General features: G+C 35.2%; 1 protein-coding gene across 2 annotated transcripts in view; it reads right to left on the reverse strand.

Annotated features, from left to right (window-relative positions):
- Window positions 1-14632: 14632 nt before the first annotated feature.
- Window positions 14633-21770, reverse strand: part of LOC149783560 (uncharacterized) — a 58682-nt gene continuing 51544 nt past the window's right edge. For both annotated transcript variants that reach the window (XM_089931827.1, XM_089931828.1), the window contains exon 3: window positions 14633-21629. In XM_089931827.1, the coding sequence (XP_089787953.1) occupies window positions 21442-21629 (188 nt within the window). In that variant the 3' untranslated portion in view covers window positions 14633-21441. The remainder of the gene's footprint in view (window positions 21630-21770) is intronic.

The following is a 21770-nucleotide window of genomic DNA, read 5'->3' on the forward strand; positions in this document are numbered from 1 at the left end:
TGTTTGTAATCATGTCATTATATATGTTTTTTATCTTATAGGTGTTGTCTAATGTTGTAAAGCGCTTATAGCTTCTAAAGATTAGGCGCTATATAAAGTCCTCATTATTATTATTATTATTATATATAAGTCTGAACATAAATGTTAGTACACTATGTGCATGTTTCTTATGCAAACGAACGTCCCGTGCAAGGATTGGCGTCATAAGCCACCTGAACGCGCAAAGAACAGAACCTGCCCTTCCAACCCTCGGATGACCAGAGTTGTCCTCGTCGACTCAACGGACGAACAAAAACACACGTTTCTAGTTTATATATTCGCGTACATGCTGCTATGTATGCCTTTTCTTTATCACTGGTATACTCGATTTAGTTAGGACAATTTATAAAATATGGAGAAAGCACCTTGACAGACAAAAAATAAACATTAAATAAATGATAATATACATATTCTTAGAAAAGTAATAAGCTGCTTTTCGCTATGTGTCAGAATCTATAGAATTTGCATCCCCAAAAATGTTTTGTTTTAGGGCTAATATCTCATAATCTCAGTATCAAAGAAGCATGAACTAAAGTCAGCATATCAACAGAACATTTAAATATATACCATTTCCTCCGCCTGCCATACATAAGTTTTCATAGCAAGACCAGTGTATGTTGTAGTTATACACAGAGTAAGGCAACTTGGTTGACAACCGATATACCTTCCGTTTCAATGGCTAATATAACAAATCGGAATAACGGAAATTTATTCCACGAACGCAATTTTTAAGGTAGCCTCTTTGTGAGATTAGTGTACCATCAACTCACATATTCCGTACAGTATCCGAATTACTGAAATTACCATAAATGTACTTCTGGGAGAATCGTGATCGTCCCAACATGCATTGCAATCCATTGTCTTAGGCATACTTCGTATTCACGCAGCTATGGATGACAGTGGTGACTGACCAAAGAGAGGCCAGTGGCTCCAATGGCGACTCAAAATGACCAGCTAATCCGGGAGAAATTGTCCAAATCCCATTTTCTCTCATCTGATGCTTTGATCGCAAACACCAACACATACCCACGCAAAGAACTAAAAATATCCAAAAGAAAGATAAATGTATCTCGTCAAAATTTATCTAAACTTATTCTACTTACTGCACATATTATGAGAGAGAGAGAGAGAGAGAGAGAGAGAGAGAGATTTACCAAAGTCAGTCATGAAAAGAGATAAACATGACAGACGTCAATTTTATTCTTCTAACTAAATGATATAGTAACACTAACGTAACTAGCATCATGAAGAAATATCCAGATTGCTAATATTTATTTCTGATTGGATTTGAAAAGGTAAAAAACAACTTTAAGTGCAAATTGAAAATTACGACTGTGAACAGTAGAGTCCGAATCAATATTATGACAAACAAACCATACAAACACGGCAACAGCGTTATTCGGATTGCATGTCTTATAAATAAAGCAAAGAGCGAGCGTTTCCATCAGCAACGCTAACAGTCCGACAACCAGTCAAACTATCATAAGCCCTTGTGTAGCCTTGAAACAATCTGAAATGAAACGAAAAATGTCAATGATGCTGACTACTTGGAAATGGTGATCGTTCATTCCTATGCTAAAATGCATATTTTTGTGTATGACTTTTTGCGTTTTTCATCTTGATCGGTTCACGAGTACATTTAAACATCTTGTAGGAGGAGGGAGCTAACACTGCGAGAAATCAGGGACCATGGATAGACAACCTCTTACCTGGAAAAATATTAGTTCCTGACGCTGACACAGGAACCGATAGGGTACAAAATAAATATTTTCTAAATGAATAGCGTCTCCTACCTATAGCATCAAAAGTATGTTTTTATATTGTACTACATGTTTTAAATATAGCTTGCATGATTGACATAGAAAATTATTATATACTAAATTTTTCCCCGTTAACTTTACATTGTCAAAATCGTTCAGTATTACCCGATACTGAACTCGCGGGACAATACAAATATAGCATTCACGTGCATAAAGGAACTACTTTCTATTGTAAACAAACAATGGACGCAAACGCAAGCACTTTTGATTTGTACACAAATCATGTTGACTCGCGTAAGAGGCTCTTTACGTTGTAGTTGTTTAAATTTGTTTCTGAATGAACTAAAACATATGTTTCGTGGACTGCCACATACCAGCTGATTTGGCACATTCCGCGTTGATACAATGTTACTGATTTAGGCTAGCTACATTATATAACAGACGCAAGATAAGGTCCTTACAAATAACATACAAGTGACAAGTCATATACTCTCTTCTTTGGCTGGTGATAAGAATGGCAAAATAAAATATACTTACAGTTTTACATCCTGAATTTCCTCAAAATGCATTTTCTTAATTCTGCGGATCCGAATTACATGAGCTATGTCATAGGTTTTCAAACTGGATTACACATTTCGAAAGTGTGCTGTAATTGCGATGATAAGTGCAATTGCATCCTCCTTACTGCACTCAAAATGAAATAAACATTAAATTCCATAGCGTCTTTTTGATAATTGCAATTGAAAGACTTCATATTTTTCCCACATTATGATTTCAAACATTCAATGACGGAAACAGAAACACATTTGCAGATGTCGCCACGCTTCTACCAAGCTTATTTAAACTTATGTCGAGCGCGCGACTAAGTTCAAATTTATCTGGACGGAGTTATGTGCGCAGTAATAATGTTGATTTGTGTAATGATGAATGTGCGCTTGTGTATTTAGTTTGTAATGCGGCATACATTCATTTACGTTGTTTCTTGTAGTGTATTGTGTTTATATAATTAAACCTTAGGTAGAATAAACAAATGAGCATATAATAAAAAGGTTACTGCATTTGTATGGGAAAATATGAACTCGTTTTGTCGGAAGGATATACTGCACTCCCAAGGTCGTGCAGTATTCCATCCCAGAACTCGTTCATATTTTCCCATACAAATGCAGTAACCTATAAGTACTATATTCTAATACAGAACGGTCTAAGTAACGTTTTGTGTATGCTAGCAACAAATGCTCAAATTCAAAATAAAATTCATTTTATAGCTACATTTTCAGACCGTGATTTCCCATAGTTATATCACGAGGATCATTATTTTTTCCTGCACAATAAATCGTATGCTCCATAACAATATCTCACAGACGTCGTTGCTATATATTCAACATATTAACATATTCATAATATTGCACCATAAAATGTAATGCGGAATGTTGACGTAGTATCATGAAATTAGTGGTAGAGAGAGATGCGGAGTTGAAGGTGTATCTTTGGCATGATTCCACATTAAGACTTCGTGCGTACACTGCAAAACACATATGATATAATCTAGCCAGTACAAATACACATTTTCCTGCGCTTATTAAAGATGCACTAAGATGGTATTTCTGAGGGTTTCAGGCGATTCCTCAAATTTCCATTTTAAGAGTTATATCAGCCTGATTTCCATAAGGGAACATTAATCATTCTGTGTTAAGCTTAGAAAGAGAATGAATTTCCTTTTGAAAGAGACTTGTTGAAAGACGGAAATTTGAAAATGTACTGCACTTATGCACTGAAGATTCTATCTATTATCAAGATCAAGTACAGTCAGATTGAAATTATGAAAGAAATGCTAGCCAGTGTCAAACTATGAGAGAAATGACAAGTCAGTGTCAAACCATACGATAAATGTCAAGACAGCCTCAAACCATGAGAGAAATTTCAAGTCAGTTTCGCAACTATGAGAGAAATGTCAAGTCACTGTCAAACCATGAGAGAAATGTCAATTCAGATTCAAAGATGAAGGAAATGTAAATTAGGTAACACATCATGAGCGAAATGTAAAATCGGTTTCAAACTATGAACGAAATGTCAAGTCATATCAAACCATAAGAAAAGGCAACCTACTTTATAGTCAGCTCAAATGAAATGTGTGATGAAACAGCCTGACACACTATTAGGTTCTTCAGTGATGCAGTGAAACTGCTGTAATATATTTTCGATCTTTAAAATTTAACTGCAGTAATATTGTATTGATATATTAAAATTATACTTCTGTAATATTAAATTGATATATTAAAATTATGCGGTTGTGATATCTAATCGCTATGTATAGGTAATTAAATGAGTATTGGAAAAAATTGGTCCCGAATTCATGTGATAAAGGATGCCCGAGCTCACGAGTACATCCTACGCCACATGAAGGGGGGCTCAATATGTTTCAATACTCAGTAAATAACCTTTTTATTATATACTTCAAATAATCATATTAATCGTTCTGTTATATTAAAAGAATAATATAATTGAAACAATAAAATTATTTTGTTTTATTTCATATTTCACGTGCTCTTCAATTTATAAATTAAACCTGAGCACCGCGCATTAATATTCACTATTTTACTAATATGAACAGCAGATTCAAAGTACGGTATAAAACAATGATATTCAGAGAGAATAAAAGTACATTGTGTCAAAGGTTAGTATCTCTCTCTCTCTCTCTCTCTCTCTCTCTCTCTCTTTCTTGCACATTTAAGTACTTGGATGTAGACCTATTCATGGTTTATATATTTAATTTTGGTGGTGGCTACATTATATATATGTTTTTTAAATTTCAATTGGGATTGGACGAGAGCTATATCTAACGGTCACATTTGAGTATAGAAACCTAAAGTTCGTTAGTCATTCAGTAGATCTGGGTGGATGTTGTCTATTGTCCTACGCTCTCTGTTCACATTCCATAACCATAGCTGACCGCTTTTTACATCTCGCTCCGTCGCCGCTTCATGGTATTGTGCTTTTTCTGATTTCAAATGTCATTTTCCACGTCACCTAGATTTTTGTTGTTGTAGACCTCTTGCCTCCACCTTTATATCTTCTTAAAACAGTTGAAAATATACATATAACTGTTCTAGACTCATCTCGAGTAAACCGTTGAAAACGTCAACATTTTGGATCCGGTCAGCGAGCGTTCGTAGCCATTTTTATTTCGACGTAGACGAAAGTAGTTCTTCGAACGCGGGCACCTTATCACCTTATAAGGAAGCGGAGAATATTTTTACTTAACACCGGTCAATACCTTTGGGTATTGACCCATAGCAACAATGTTAAATTAATGGGATTATTTATGAAGTATATGTTAAATTAAAATTATACGATTGTGATGTGTTGTGATGTGTTATTGATATATTAACATTATATGGTTGTGATATTTTATTGATATGATAAAAGTACACAGCTGTAATATTTTATTGATATTAAAATTTATATGGTTGTGATATGTGTTTCCTTTTTTAATGATAATCTTATTCATGGTCGCTGAAATAATAATGAAGCCAACGTTCAACGTTAAAACTAGTTATATGGTAATGCATTACGTGATCCAAGGAAAATGGATTTTTTTAAAGTGTATAAACTTTGTATCTGTATCTGTGTCTGTCTGTCTCTGTCTCTCTCTCTGTCTCTCTGTCTCTCTCTCTCTCTGTAAGACTAGCTGCCTATTTCTGATGCAGGGTGTCATCTTCCAACATCCACGTGCACTAATTTTTCTTTTCATTTTGCGAGCAGACCCATGTAATTGTCTCACGATTTTTATGTCATCACTTTACAACCAAGATGGCGTCACTAATACAATTATACTTACAACAACACAAATGAATAGGACCATCAAGACAAACGAATTTGCACACACACACACACACACACACACACACACACCAAACGAATTTGCTACACTCATTGTGCTTAATGTCAGTTTGTGTTTTGTTTTAATCTCTCTAAATCGGTTTTCGCCAGTAGGGTTCTCAAACCTAAACCACTAACGGTCAGTGTACAGTCAAAATTGGTGTTAATATCGTTTGGTGCTATAACAGTAGATATGTGTACACTTACTGACTGATACATATTGTTTTTAATTGTGGCTGAACTAGGCAAAATTTACTACAAACTTGAGGTTGACGTGTCAAACAATAAAACTACAGTAAAATTCACTATATATATGTCTCACTGAAGTTATTTCTCGTCACTTGAAACGAAACCGAAACTTTATATTCGACGGTCAATGTGATAAACATTACACGAAGATTTGCTATATTATTCAAGGGAAATCTCTAAGTCATACAACTATACATTACCGACAGAATGGTTCTGTGTTATAGTTATTTCCACTGTGAAGGTATCACGGTACCAATTGTTTTTCCATATACCTCAATGCTAATGTTTTGTGAAATAAATATACTTTCTGTCCTACTTGGGCATGCATGTCACACACTGTCATATAGAACAATGCTAGATTGTCAATTTGACAATGACATAACCAGGTACTCCATTGCATTTAAGAGAGATAACTCTACTGGAACTAGACAGGGGTAAGAGTTATCTAGTCACAACAAGCACATTTTCAGTCATGTGTACCATATTTTAAAAAAATCATAAAAAATACAAAATATGATCTAGATAGAAATTAACACAAACTCACATGTTGCCAAGAGGCTCAACTTTTTTTTAAGCCAAACAGAAAGTACAAGTCTTACATAATGCACCAATCACAGCTAGTTTTGTTCTTTAATTCTGAATACAATGTTCCATACACCTTAAGCTCCGCCCACCTGGACTTGCGCAATTGGTACCGTTATACCTATAGCAAACCTTAATTTTTCCAATAATCTGTGAAATAGTTCGGGACTGTATAAGTAACAAATATACTTAGTCTCACTTGTGAAAAACAATTTGATGAGGTACTAACCTATGTCTTATATGAATGTGTATAGAAATGTCATTGAGCTGTTTGAACTATTGTTTTCATACTTTTGCTTCACCATCAAAATCATCTTTTGAAATAAAATGAATTCTTTCAACTATGAGTTGTATCTTATTCATATCAGCAATTATTGAACTTCACATAGGTGATATGGGATAAATCACATTATATCATATTATGTAATAACTAGGTCAAAGGTCAATGTACCAAATAGTATGCACCTGTCCTACTTCAAAATGTACAATTCACCTAAAAGAAAGGAATTTATATTTGTTTAGTAGGTGCAGAACTTAACATCAGAGACAGGTGGACATGACCCAATCTTATTATAAAGTATAAGCTTTGACCACTTTACACTATCTACAGATACAAGAGGTCACTAACCACCAGTCCTCACACAAAGGTCCACCTACCCATCCTCTTTGTAACACAAATAGTAAGCTTTCCTCCTTTGTAATGTGAATAAAATTGTTTCAATAAGCCAGTCAGTCACCAAATATAGTAAATCGCAGCTTCTAAGTGGTTATGTTTGGATTGGGAGGTGAAATTAGGGGAATAAAATACAGAAAAATGCCAAATATAAACACTAAGTATAGCACATCAAATGGAGTTAAAAACAGGAGGAAAGTGTTTATCTAAAAGGGAGAGGTAGCTTATGATAAAGGAATTAAAGGTGGCAAAATCAGCAATGCGAAAAATGAGAAGTGAAAGTTTGATGACCTTACCTTGGACAAATATATGGGGCAGGGCCCAACAGGTCCAAGGACAGCCCAAAGGCAACTGTGCTATAACATCCCTTACAGGACCCAAATTTCAAGTGAAGTTGTCTTCATTTCCATCTAATATAAAAGGGTGAATAATTTAGATAATATAGATACATATAAAGTATATTTCTTCTACATAAGAATTTAATAATAATTGGCATAAGATGGAGAGAAACTTATCTCAGAGCCAAGCAGAACATACCTTATCAGTTTTTAAACTTGTAAACTTTACTGTGAGAAATTATCAAATTGCTTCTACTTACATTTGCATCAAGATTGAGGGCTAATATAATACTTCACAAATCTTCTCTTTATTTTCATAATCAGTCACTGAAAATGTGAGATTTTATTTCCTTGAAATGTTATGACTGGTGTAAGGGAGATAACTGAATGATATACATAAGGTGTGGTAACCTTGAATACATTATCCATGTAATATAGATGAGTTCATCAACAACCTGTATTAACTTCATTGCAATTAAATTATCTCAAAATACATTACTGACAAAGTGAGAACCTAACATTTAGACTCCTATGTTTAGTGGAGACCTCAAGAGTCATGTAATTTTAATTTCTAAGATGACGCAGCTCTTTCATATCACATAGTTCATATTTTCTACAATGCCGGCATGTAGAGTGCAGCCTTCCATAACCATGCAGATATCATCTCATGCCAATTTGGATTCTTGCGATGGGATGCAAAGTTTCAAGAACAGTGTGGATTTGAATGGAATGAATACGCACTGTGTGACTAAAATGGTTATCATTCTGTAATGTTGGACCAAACATGGAAATTCCACAGGAGCAGCTTGACAGAAAGAAATAGGATTAATTGAAAGTCAATAGTAGATTATAATTGGGCTTATACAAGTGCCAATGGGAAATGCTGACTTAAGGAAACTGTTCTTGTTTGTTGGTATTCACTGCTACTTCAACAAAAGGGAATGCAAGAGAACTGAACTAACTACATGAACAATTTCAAAGCAGGAGAGTGTAAAAAAAAAAGGGACAATTAGAGCAGGACAATTCAAATCAAAATGGGAGGGAATACCAAATCCTTAATAAATTACCTAAAAATTACTCATGCCAGAACATCCCACATGGTACAAGTGATCTATCTACAAGTGTACTTAGAATGTTCTCTATCCTGGTTTATGGCATGCCTTACAAGAACAAGATAGTTGTTTTTGTACACATGATTTTTCATCTTTTGCAGGTACAATAGCCAATATTTGGCCAAAATCAACTATATTATGTTTACATAACTTATTTTGTTGCATGCATTCCAATCTAGGAGGTAACAGCACATACATAAAGGCATCAGGTAACACAAGTCTATATCTATCATAGCTATAGTTATCAAAAGTCCCCATCCAAAGCCATCTTGTGCTATTTTCTAAAGATTTCATACATTTTATTCTTAAAGAACTTTCAATATTTGACCAAAAGTGTTCAGCATACATTTGTTTTCCTACATCAAACTAGTATAGTTCATAAATGCCGCCCACATGTATGCGTTTCTATGGAAACACTGTGAGGCTATTCTTTCCTTTAGGTATCACGGTACCAATTGTTTTTCCATATACCTCAATGCTAATGTTTTGTGAAATAAATATACTTTCTGTCCTACTTGGGCATGCATGTCACACACTGTCATATAGAACAATGCTAGATTGTCAATTTGACAATGACATAACCAGGTACTCCATTGCATTTAAGAGAGATAACTCTACTGGAACTAGACAGGGGTAAGAGTTATCTAGTCACAACAAGCACATTTTCAGTCATGTGTACCATATTTTTAAAAAATCATAAAAAATACAAAATATGATCTAGATAGAAATTAACACAAACTCACATGTTGCCAAGAGGCTCAACTTTTTTTTAAGCCAAACAGAAAGTACAAGTCTTACATAATGCACCAATCACAGCTAGTTTTGTTCTTTAATTCTGAATACAATGTTCCATACACCTTAAGCTCCGCCCACCTGGACTTGCGCAATTGGTACCGTTATACCTGAAACAAATAGAGCAATATCGAACATTCATCATTTACATCTCTAATTTACGAATCATGAAGTGTGCTCTGTATGCCAGTCTGCATATCTAGTTACAAGGCGATACCTGTATCCGCTATTTAACCGAATTCCAGATGACTTTTGTATTCCCGCTCAACATGAAAATATCAACATATGCAACTTTTCAGTCTGTGTAATTCTTAAAACCTATTAAGTTTTTATTTTGGTTAAGTAATATTCAATTAGTTCTTTCATTTCCCAGTTATGGAATGATATGATGCTTTCAAATCCCTTAGTTAGACACATTAGTCCTCTATGCTTTAAAATCCATTAGTTAGAGACATTAGTCCTCTATGCTTTAAATCCATTAGTTAGAGACTTTAGTCCTCTATGCTTTAAATCCATTAGTTAGAGACTTTAGTCCTCTATGCTTTAAATCCATTAGTTAGAGACTTTAGTCCTCTATGCTTTAAATCCATTAGTTAGAGACTTTAGTCCTCTATGCTTTAAAATCCATCAGGTAAAGACTTTAGTCCTCTATGCTTTAAAATCCATTAGTTAGAGACTTTAGTCCTCTATGCTTTAAATCCATTAGTTAGAGACTTTAGTCCTCTATGCTTTAAAATCCATCAGGTAAAGACTTTAGTCCTCTATGCTTTAAAATCCATTAGTTAGAGACATTAGTCCTCTATGCTTTAAAATACATTAGTTAGAGACTTTAGTCCTCTATGCCTTAAAATCCATTAGAGGCATTAGTCATATATATGCATTAAAGTCCATTAGTTAGAGACATTAGTTCTCTATGCTTCAAAATCCATTAGTTAGAGACATTATTCATCTATGCTTTACAATCTATTAGTTAGAGACATTAGTCCTATCTGCTTTAAAATTCATTAGTTAAAGACATTAGTCTTCTATGCTTTAAAATCCATTATCTAAACTATTCACCCTTTTATGTTAGATGGAAATGAACACAAATTCACCTGAAATTTGGGTACCTGTAAGGGATGTATAGGTTATTTAAAGTATAATTGGGTAAATAAACGAAATGGATTTCAAGACGTGTCCAGTGTCTCGATATACTAGCCAAGATAATGACATGTCCAGTGTCTCGATATGCTAGCCAAGCAAATCACATGAAACTGGATGACAGAGAGGTATATACTGGTATTACTATTACGAACAAATGTGCCAGTTGCATTTGCAATTGTGAAGTAGCTGATACATTCGTGCTTAAATAACAGACACAGTTGTAGATTAGCAACTTGCATGTACAAATTTACGTTGATGTAATTTAGAATACCTGCTATGATTACAAAACAAGACATGTTAGAATATTTATTAGCTATGGCAAATAACACTTTCTGTACTAGATCAATTGTTTAACAGAGAATTGTGAATGCGATTCGACAACGTCGATGGCAGTCATACTTACCTTAAAAATGCAAGTCAAAATTATATAGAACTGTCCCAATCAATATTTTATGTCTATTTTTGCATGTGTCAATAAAACTGCAAAGAAATCAATTTCCTTTTTCATTAAGTTTGTCCTACACTTAAAGAACATTGATTGAGAAAGGGATCATCATCCCTCATTGTTTCATGAATTATACAATTTTTAAGCCTTTGTAGTTATTTAGTAGCTAATCTTTATTTTAAGTAACATTCATATTAATGAACAATTGTTTGCCAACTATTTAATATATATCAACATTTAGATGCAAATCGTAGGCAGGTAGCCACGTTTAAAATCGAGTGACATCACCTAACTGTACCGGTCCGAGGTCGTCGGATGATAAAATTCTTAATGCAGTTCGTCTACTAGTACTGCATAAAGCCACCATTATGCGGTTCTGTTATGATTACATTTTGGCCGACATATTGATTGTCTGATTAGCGAATCCTTTGACAATAAGTACAGTAGCCTGGCAAGGATTCGCGTACTAAAGAAAAGTTAAACGGCTGGATTATCCTATTAACTAGACTCGGATACACTCGAGAAGTCCAACCACTCCTTAAATCCATATTTTCCTTCCTTTGGTCATGTTCAATTTGTTCCGAGCAGGATGATAGTAAAGATGTCATGTGTACTGCTTTTTGTCCGTCATATTTTATGTCGAGGCTGCCATTTGTATTCTTGATTCGCATAATGAGTATCCAACTGCTGTTTATACTTGTGCTCCCTACACATTTTGTCCTTGTTTTCTTCAATCGTTGTGGATTTAATGTGTGACGTTTATGAGATCCGCAAGTTGTACATTGGTTTCAGCCCTTCACATATTTTTATTTTGGATCACATTAAATACATAATTTATTCTTTCCCTCGACGGTAATGACACAACTATCTTACTATTTCAAATCGATTTAAGTTATATATATGTCATTTTAATTAAATACATTACATAGTACAGCATCTTGTCGACAACAATGCAATTCATATTTTTTAATCTTGAATTCAACAAATCAACAATTGCTTTTCTGTCATGTTTATTTCTACTACAATATACTTAGACGACATTTATAACTCATTCGAAAGTGTAAACAACCAGGAAAAAATCTCGATGCTGACATTCTAGCTTTAACGAACAAGACAGTAACAATTTGTTATGCCTCTGAAAATAGATTAATATTTTTATAAAGCGTATATCTTGTCTACCATGATGTTGGATGCTTAAAACCTTAAAGGTTATCATTGTGCCTTACATAGGCGGACCCTCTTCGTTCGCGTTTTGTCACTTTGCTGTTTGCTACATACTTGTATAGCCTAATTTCTTTTAGTGATTTTAATCATACCCCAACTACATTTATTGTTTATTGTTTTCGTATCCTTTAAGGTAATTTTGAATGCTAAAATACAATAAATTATGAATGGTTCATCAAGAAGCTATTCCTAACTACTTCCGCACGAACTGATGCTCTCCACCCACAGTGCTGAGTCTCGAAATGCGAAAATAAAAGACTCATCTGATTGACAGATAAATTTAGCGATTACGGCATTAACACGTAGAACATTGTAGATCTGATTATAATCAGATTGACGGCGAGCCTTGAGAATAGTTTACTTCTATCAAGTCTAAGATGAACGCTTTATTACATTAGTTTTCATTTATTCAATTGTGCACATAAGTTAAACTATATTAAAGTCATGTTAGGGTGAATTTCAAAGTTATAAATATATTCGTATCAAAGACTTTGTAACGCATACTTGCTGTAGTTATACCGTAAATATAATTTCTATATACTTTATTCCTTTCCTATGGTGTGGCAATCTTGCGAAAGTTACAATGGTAGAACTGTTACTAGATTAACCTACAGTAACTTAAAAACGTAACTATAGTTATTAAGAAAAGCAGTAACTAGTACTCATTTATTTTTAAAATCTACTACCACATTTAAAAGTGTCCAGTTGTTTAAGTATGTAAATGCCATGCTAATGAGAACATCTTTAAGTCCAGGAACACCCAGATTCGTGCATCTTCAAGTCCAGGAACACCCAGACTCATGCAGCTTCAAGTCCAGGAACACCCAGACTCGTGCATCTTCAAGTCCAGGAACACCTAGGCTCTTGCAGCGTCAAGTCCAGGAACACAAAGGCTCATGCGGCTTCAATACAAGAGCATTTGTAAACGAGTATAGCAACCGAAGGAAGTTTATTTTTATCAATACACAAGCTGGCTGTTAAACCTGAATTTGTTTTTGTACATATGGAAGAGGTCACGACGTTAATGATCATTCGAAGTAAACAGTTTCTAGTTACAATATATATCGTAGACGTCACGCTGAAATAAGGCAGTTTTATGTATACTGTGTACTGTTCGTTTCGTCACTGTAAACAAAGAAAACTTCAATTATCCTTTCTGTATTTCTAATTTTACAAATGAACTAAAAATAAAACCAACACATGCTGTAGGCAATAAAGTCTACTCTGAATGAATTATTAGCTTAACTCGGATATTTAGTCAGTGTCGATCAGCTGAATAAAACAATAATAAATCGTTTGCATATGTGTGACAGAAGGGATCTCGGATCAATCAATTAAAAAAAAACAAAAAAACATTAATTAATCTGGTGTTAACCAGACCGTCATGCAGGCTAATGTGTGGGCTACACTATCGGATTGATCAACAGAGACCACGCCAATGTCATCGACGATAATATGTGTTAGTAATTATGCAGGCAATTAAACAAAAAGCCCACGTTCATCAAAATAAAGCTTAGGTAATTCACAAACGAGGATAGATACATGTAATGAGGATACATAAGAGAGAATAAAGACAGACAATGAGGATACATAAGAAAGAATACAGACAGACAATGAGGATACATAAGAGAGAATAAAGACAGACAATGAGGATACATAAGAGAGAATAAAGACAGACAATGAGGATACATAAGAGAGAATAAAGACAGACAATGAGGATACATAAGAGAGAATAAAGACAGACAATGAGGATACATAAGAGAGAATAAAGACAGACACTGAGGATATTGCAATTCACGACAAAATTCGATATTCGAAACAACATTGAGTACACTGTACCTGATACAAATCGGATTCACACCTGACATTGTAAGAGAAAACAAATGGTTGTTTTAAAAAAAAAAAAAACATTATAAGTAGAGGCAAAGTGCAAAGCGAAATGATGCAATTGCCATCATATTTAATTTGCATATTAGCGGTGCCCAAGATAGAAAGAAAACTTGAAGTTTGTTGCCACGTGTTTACACAACAGGAAAATGTTACTCAAGAGAGAAAGAACGTTTTAAATGTTGAGCACTTTTTTTGCATATAAGACGATATCACAAAATATGTTTAATCTTTGAGCACTTATTTACGATAGAACACGATATCACACTAATCTTTTAATTTTTGAACACTTATTTATGATATAAGACGATATCACAATTATGCATAAATGTACAAGATAGGTTATAAATGTTCCTTCGACATCCACTGACAGACAAATAGAGTATACGGTGCTTGCTGGCTGGATCGATCGATAGATAGATAGATAGTTAGATAGATAGGTAGATAGGTGGAGGGACGGACATACAGACAGAAAGACAGACAGATAGATAGATAATCACTGTACGAAATTATTGGTCATGGTCAGTACTGGCCTTTTTATTAAAGCAAGTTATGTTCCTAAATATAATGCTATTATATAGATCAATGTAAACTCTGTATAAAGATAATGAAAACTATCATGTATTTTCAATCATGAAAACTCTCATGTACTTTCAATCATTATCCGCTCTATAACATAGTTTTAGTCATATCTATGATATATAAAAGGAACCATTTAAGTACAGATGACACAAAAATAGAAAACAATTCACAGTAATAAAATATGACAAAATCTGATGCAGCACACTCTGGCCTTTCCGCCACCGATCGGAAATACCTCGTAAATACTACAGATGCACATACCTTGTTTAGGGAAATACGTCGTGAGCATATCGTGTAAATCGATTGAAAGATATATTATTTGCTAAAACGTTTTCAGGCTTCCTTTCTCATATATTGACACAATATATAACTTTCCTTTACTGAACTTGTACAAAGAATTCCATAAAGGTACTATAATTCGTTTGACATGGTTCAGTTATTCCTATCATCTTTAGTGAGTGTCTAAGTTCTCTGCCATTTTATGGGGATTACACCCTTTATACTCTATCACTACATCGAAGTATTCGGAACTGTAATTCTGCAGAAGAGCCACGAGGTGGTCCGATTGATGTAAGTCTTTTTGTACGATTATGAATGGTTAACAGTTAATTCGCAAACACTTTAGATTTAACATAAGACAAAAAGTCATAATTTAATTGGTTAAATGATCATATGAGAGCTGCCAATTAAATTCCAAAATTAAACAAGAGTCCTTCGAAGGGACTAAGGCTCTACTGGCTGAAAACAGGTCCCAGAAATTTAACATAAGATTATGTCTTCCTTATAACTGCAGAGTGTTGAAACCATCTTTGATATTCTTCAGTGATGACAACAATTTGAAACTAACTGCTGCGGTAGACACTTTGCATGATACCATGACACAGTGTTCATTTACAAGGCATCCAGACACTTCGCATGATATCATGACACAATGTTCATTTACAAGGCATCCAGACACTTTGCATGATACCATGACACATTGTTCTTTTACAAGGCATCCAGACACTTCGCATGATATCATGATACAATGTTCATTTACAAGGCATCCAGACACTTTGCGTGATACCTTGAGACAATGTCCATTTACAAGGCATCCATTCACTTTGCATGATACCATGACACATTGTTCATTTACAAGGCATTCAGACACTTTGCATGATACCTTGACACAATGTCCATTTACAAGGCATCCATACACTTTGCATGATACCTTGACACAATGTTCATTTACAAGGCATTCAGACACTTTGCATGATACCTTGACACAATGTCCATTTACAAGGCATCCTAAGGAGTCTTCCGATGGAGATCCATGTTGACATGTCTTTGAGGATGACCATTATGGCATTCATATTAGAGATCGGACCTGCATCATTTTCATTTAAGACCAACTATACTTATAAGAAGACAACCACAATGTTACCGTTCATTCAGGAGAAATAGCGATAATAAATGTTTCAGTCAGTTTCTATAACAGGAAAACTGAATGTCGAATCGCAAAAACTGGGGGCAACCAGATATTTATAAGAAGTTATTTAGAAAAATCGCCATGATGATACTTTGATCCATTCAGGAGAATTAGTGATAATAGTCTTTCAATATAACCGCTCCTGTGACCATATTTGACATCTGATTTACACCCCAACATTTATTCTGAAACAAATAAACACTTCCTGTGATGTAAACCCCAACGTTAACGTTACTTTTTCTTTCAAATGGATTATAAGTAATAAGATTTTCAAGATGGTCACTATGTCGGTCACATCTGGCCTCAGATCGGTATTACTTTCATTTAAAACCACCAGCTAGACACCATCATAGTGGAAACCCCATGTTTAGGGGGAGCACCGGCTAGATATCATCATAGTGGAAACCCCATGTTGAGGAGGAGCACCAGCTGGACATCATCATAGTGGAAACCCCATGTTGAGGAGGAGCACCAGCTAAACATCTTCATAGTGGAAACCCCATGTTGAGGAAGAGCACCAGCTAGATATCATCATAGTGGAAACCCCATGTTTAGGGGGAGCACCGGCTAGATATCATCATAGTGGAAACCCGATGCTGAGGGGGAGCACCAGCTAGACATCGTCGTAGTGGAAACCCCATGTTTAGGGGGAGCACCGGCTAGATATCATCATAGTGGAAACCCGATGCTGAGGAGGAGCACCAGCTAGACATCATCGTAGTGGAAACCCTATGTTGAGGAGGGGCACCAGCTAGATATCTTCATAGTGGAAACCCCGTGTTGAGCAGCACCAGCTAGACATCATCATAGTGGAAACCCGTGTTGAGGAGCACCAGCTAGACATCATCATAGTGGAAACCCCGTGTTGAGGAGGAGCACCAGCTATACATCGTAGTGGAGACCCCGTGTTGAGGAGGAGCACCAGCTATACATCGTAGTGGAGACCCCGTGTTGAGGAGGAGCACCAGCTAGATATCAACGTAGTGGAGACCCCGTTTTGAGGAGGAGCATCGATAACAATATTTTCATGCTGACTATTGTGGCGGCCATAACAGACACCAGATAAACACCACATTCATTTAGGGCCAACCAGGCATCATAACAAATCTTCTGGTGAAAACACCAAGTCAATGTCTTTTCATTCAGGGTTAGCGATAACGAGGTTTTCAAGACGACTACCGCGACGGCCATATTTGACATTAGATCGGCCCCTATTTTCATTTAAATAATTTTCACATCATACTCTATAACAGACTGGCACCATTTTCTTCATTTAGGAACAACCAGATATTTTATTTTCATTCAGGAAAAGTAAAAACGACTGGATAGTTAAGGTGGCCCATCAACTCGCCATCGTAAGAAATCTTTTAGTGAAAACCCTATGCATATTCGATCAACTATTTCGGAGGAGTAGCTACAAGAGGATTTTCAAGATAATAAATGCGGCGGTCATACTGCACGTTCAATCGGTACCACTTCATTCAGGCTCAGCTTGGCTATGCGACAAAATAGTGTTTAAGGTTTCATGGCAATCCTCCAGATAGCTCAGGAGGAGAAGCGATAACAAAGCTTGTGTTAGCGGACGGACAAACGTACAACAGACCATCCCATAAGCTCCTCTGGTTTATGTCGAGTTGAGGCAAACCCCACTACTTTTATATGTACACATTAACATGTATCTGCTCTTGTATCGCTGATAACGATTTTACTAGCTTATTAGTCGAATCCAACTGAAAACGGCACAGACCCAGATATGCCGTGGCATAATACGCCGGCAACTCTGGGTATATGTATCTTGTGAGGAACAATCAGCAGAACAATTAAATCTTGGCCAGATTAAGATCTATGCTTTTTGCAGTGGGATTCAACTTATAAGCGAGTACCTATAGTTGAAAATCCATGACAATTTTATGTCTTTACAAAAGACGTGTTGAGTGCAATATTTAAAGGCAAAAAACGTAATACAGATAGAGCGTAATGTATAAACATTGCTAGAAAGGACAAAGAACACATACATTCCTATCTACCTCGTACCTGCATATACATATAAAACAAAAATGGTTTCAGAAACACGTTCTGACTAACAAAATTATATTATAAAGCTTTCCATCCATCCATATATATATATATATATATATATATATATATATATATATATATATATATATATATATATATATAATGCAATTTAAGGTTTCTATGGGGAAAATTAACACCAGACTCGACTGTTCATTTTCAAATTCATATGTCATGAATATACATATGCTATGACCTACACGATCGATTAGTGATGTGAAAAGTAGAAGTTTTAAGCGATATGACGAATCAAACAGCTGGAAGTTCAACATGTCCTCTACAGTGGGATATCATGACGTGGCGCCATCAATTTTATTATAGCATTATTAATAATTAAATTCAAATAAAACAGGACAAACAAATAAAGCCTATAGAAGTCAACTGCAAGTGGACCTTGCATTTCTCTCCTGGTAGACATACATGTGCATTTGACAGATAAATTTGGATAAGTATTCTATTTAAATTCATCTAGTGCTGTTGGTTGCATATGTCATAAAACAACTGTTTCAAAGTTTCTCCCTTTACTTAAAAATCGTTTGTTCGCAAATCAGCATAATATGTGCCAATATGGCCATATGCTTTCAATCAACCAAAGTGAGTCAAAGGTTTCCTCTGAATAAAGTTTTTTTAAAAAAAATATTTGTCAGATTTTGGTAAATGCAGACATACAGCATGACAGAGCGGCATATTTTAAATCAGTCTGAATGTCGTTCAAATTGGGACAGATAACTGTCATACTGGACAATGTATGTTAAGCGGACATTTTAAAGAAGTTATTAAAGTTGTTATTTAAACTCTTTGCTATTTTTAGTAACAGTAGCCACATTTAACGGCAGATTTCCGTCATTTGCGTAAATTTGAAATCCCATTTTTGTAACGAGGCTTTATTTACAATTTGATTAAATACTGAAGAGTGGTTTATAACACGTTGCTAAAAACAAATAAACAAATCCATTTTTTGATACGGCGGCCATATTTTTCAAGGCAAAATGTTTGTATAAAGGTCCATACACTAGCCTGCGTTCAGACAAATTAGGATGATTTATGCAGTGAAATTTCTGAGAACAAGTAGCTTCGTTTCTAGTTTGAGTGACAACGGCTATATCTGACAGCATTCAGATTATTTGTAGAAATGTCTTTAATCCAAAATGATTTCTGTAAGGACAGCTCGAACTATATATAGCCGTTTTCGTCGAGAAGTCAACGTTTTGTTTATTGTTTCTAACGGCAGTTATATTTCTTAGCGATTCGGCAGTATGTATATAAATCTGATAGGCCTTTATGCCAGAATGCCCTAGGTAAACTCTGGATGAATTATTACGATGCAATTAAGGAGTTGAAAAAATCGATTGTTTATAATTATTAATAATACATGTACAGTGCAAATTTGGACTACCTTTCAAAGTTGTAAAATGTCCATTTCCACTGCTTCTTTAGTCTTAATAGAGACAACTTTTATCAGAACATGAACTCAATCCCATGCTTATCGGTATTTGCAGTGTTTCCCGCCGTGGTGAGTTTAGTTACATAATAGTTAAGCTCCGGTGGCCTAGGTGGTTAGACAGCCCGCTTCGGATGATGGAAGAGGTCGCGGGTACGATCCCTGGCCGTGTCATGCCAAAGACTTGCAAAATGGTACTTAAGCTGCATTGCTAGGCGCTCAGCATTAAGAGTTTAGTGTTAGGGCTGGTCGGCCTAGTGTTAGGATAAGGTGACTGGGTGGGACATCATGCCATAATTGTCACAGCGACGTTTAAAATCAAATTCACACATAAAACACAGTGGGGCGTATTGATCAATTACATTATTCAAGGCTTTACTTGCACACATAGGCACGTGCGCAAATATTTAATAGAACAGATTAAATCGATTGTTTTCTCCTGCATGAATATTAAGAAACTAAACAATCAATAGGTGACGAAATAGCTGTCACAAACCTGTCACGTTCATTAAAAAAGCGACAATTTGGCAGGGCACCCTGCTTGGAAAACTTTTTGATGTGCACTGATCCCATCGTGCGTGGATTCTAATGTATAACGCTTGAAATATCTGCTACATTCCGTTTTCTACATCAATACTAAGAACAAATCTATTTTTTCTACAGCCATTTTGGATGATGAATAGGATACCGTTGCATACAATTCCCACGCTTACTATATCCTGTTCCCAGGTTAAGCAAAAACAGAAACAATTGTCAAAAAAATTGCACCAGTAAAGAATGAACAGTGGGGAAAACACACATAATGCATGCCCTTTTAAACTATAAACAATGTCAATTTCCGCTGCTTAACTGATTTTACAAATGACAGTTACATCCTTCTCTCTCTCTCTCTCTCTCTCTCTCTCTCTCTCTCTCTCTCTCTCTCTATATATATATATATATATATATATATATATATATATATATATATATATATATATATATATATATATGTGTGTGTGTGTGTGTGTGTGTGTGTGTGAGAGTTTACTCAGCCCTCAATAAGAATCCATATGTTTATGCAAAACAATTTGTTTCATGAGCCTATTCTGATTCACTTATACACGTCATTTACTTTGGACAGTAGATAAAATATGTATACACAGCATAATAATAAAAAAAATGAACAATAACAGTAGAAAGTAGGCTGGGCATAATTGCTAATACGTATTGTGGTGCATGTAATTTGCTAATACGTATTCAGTGAGTAACATTTATATCCTTACCATACGGAAGAAGAATTAAATAAATGATACATGTACAGATACGCATAAAAGCGACAAATTCTTGTCACTGTGTGTCACAATCTATATAATTTATAACAAAACAAAAAATGTTTCAATTTAGGACTGTAATCTCATAATCTAACTTTAGAAAAAGCCTGAAACACAGCTAGCTTCTCACCATACATTTAAATATATGCCGGTTCTTCCGCATGTCAAACAGCTTTTCGGAGCAAGATCAGAGAATTTTGTAGTTGTACGTCTCGCGAGACTACTTCGTTCACAACTGATATACATTCCGCTTCCATTGACTAGTATACCAAACATGAGCAACGTTAATTTATTCCATGAATACAACTTATTAAAATGGTCCCCGCGGAAGATTCGTCAACCATCAATTCACATACATATATCCGAATTACTGAAATTAATATTGTTCTAATTATGGGAGATTCTTCATCGTCCCAGCATGGATTTCAACCCCATTTCTTAGGCATACTTCCTGTTCATGCAGCTATAGATGACAGCGGTGACCAAAGAGAGGCCAGCAGCTCCTATGGCGACCCAAAATGACCAGCTAAAACGGACGAAATTGTCGAAGTCCCATTTTAGTTTAGCTTTTCTCTCATCGGATGCTTTGATTGCAAACACCACCACCGCAACGCCGATGCACAGAACTAAAATGTCCAAAATAAAAAAGGAAATACATTTCGTCAAAGATTTTTAATCTTATTGTAAGTTCTAAACGTATCGAGAGAGAGAGAGAGAGAGAGAGAGAGAGAGAGAGAGAGAGAGAGCTGTGATGGTTTTACAAAGAT

The sequence above is a fragment of the Sinohyriopsis cumingii genome, chromosome 14 (assembly GCF_028554795.1).
Source record: "Sinohyriopsis cumingii isolate HCF-2022 chromosome 14, ASM2855479v2, whole genome shotgun sequence".
NCBI lineage: Eukaryota > Metazoa > Mollusca > Bivalvia > Unionida > Unionidae > Sinohyriopsis > Sinohyriopsis cumingii.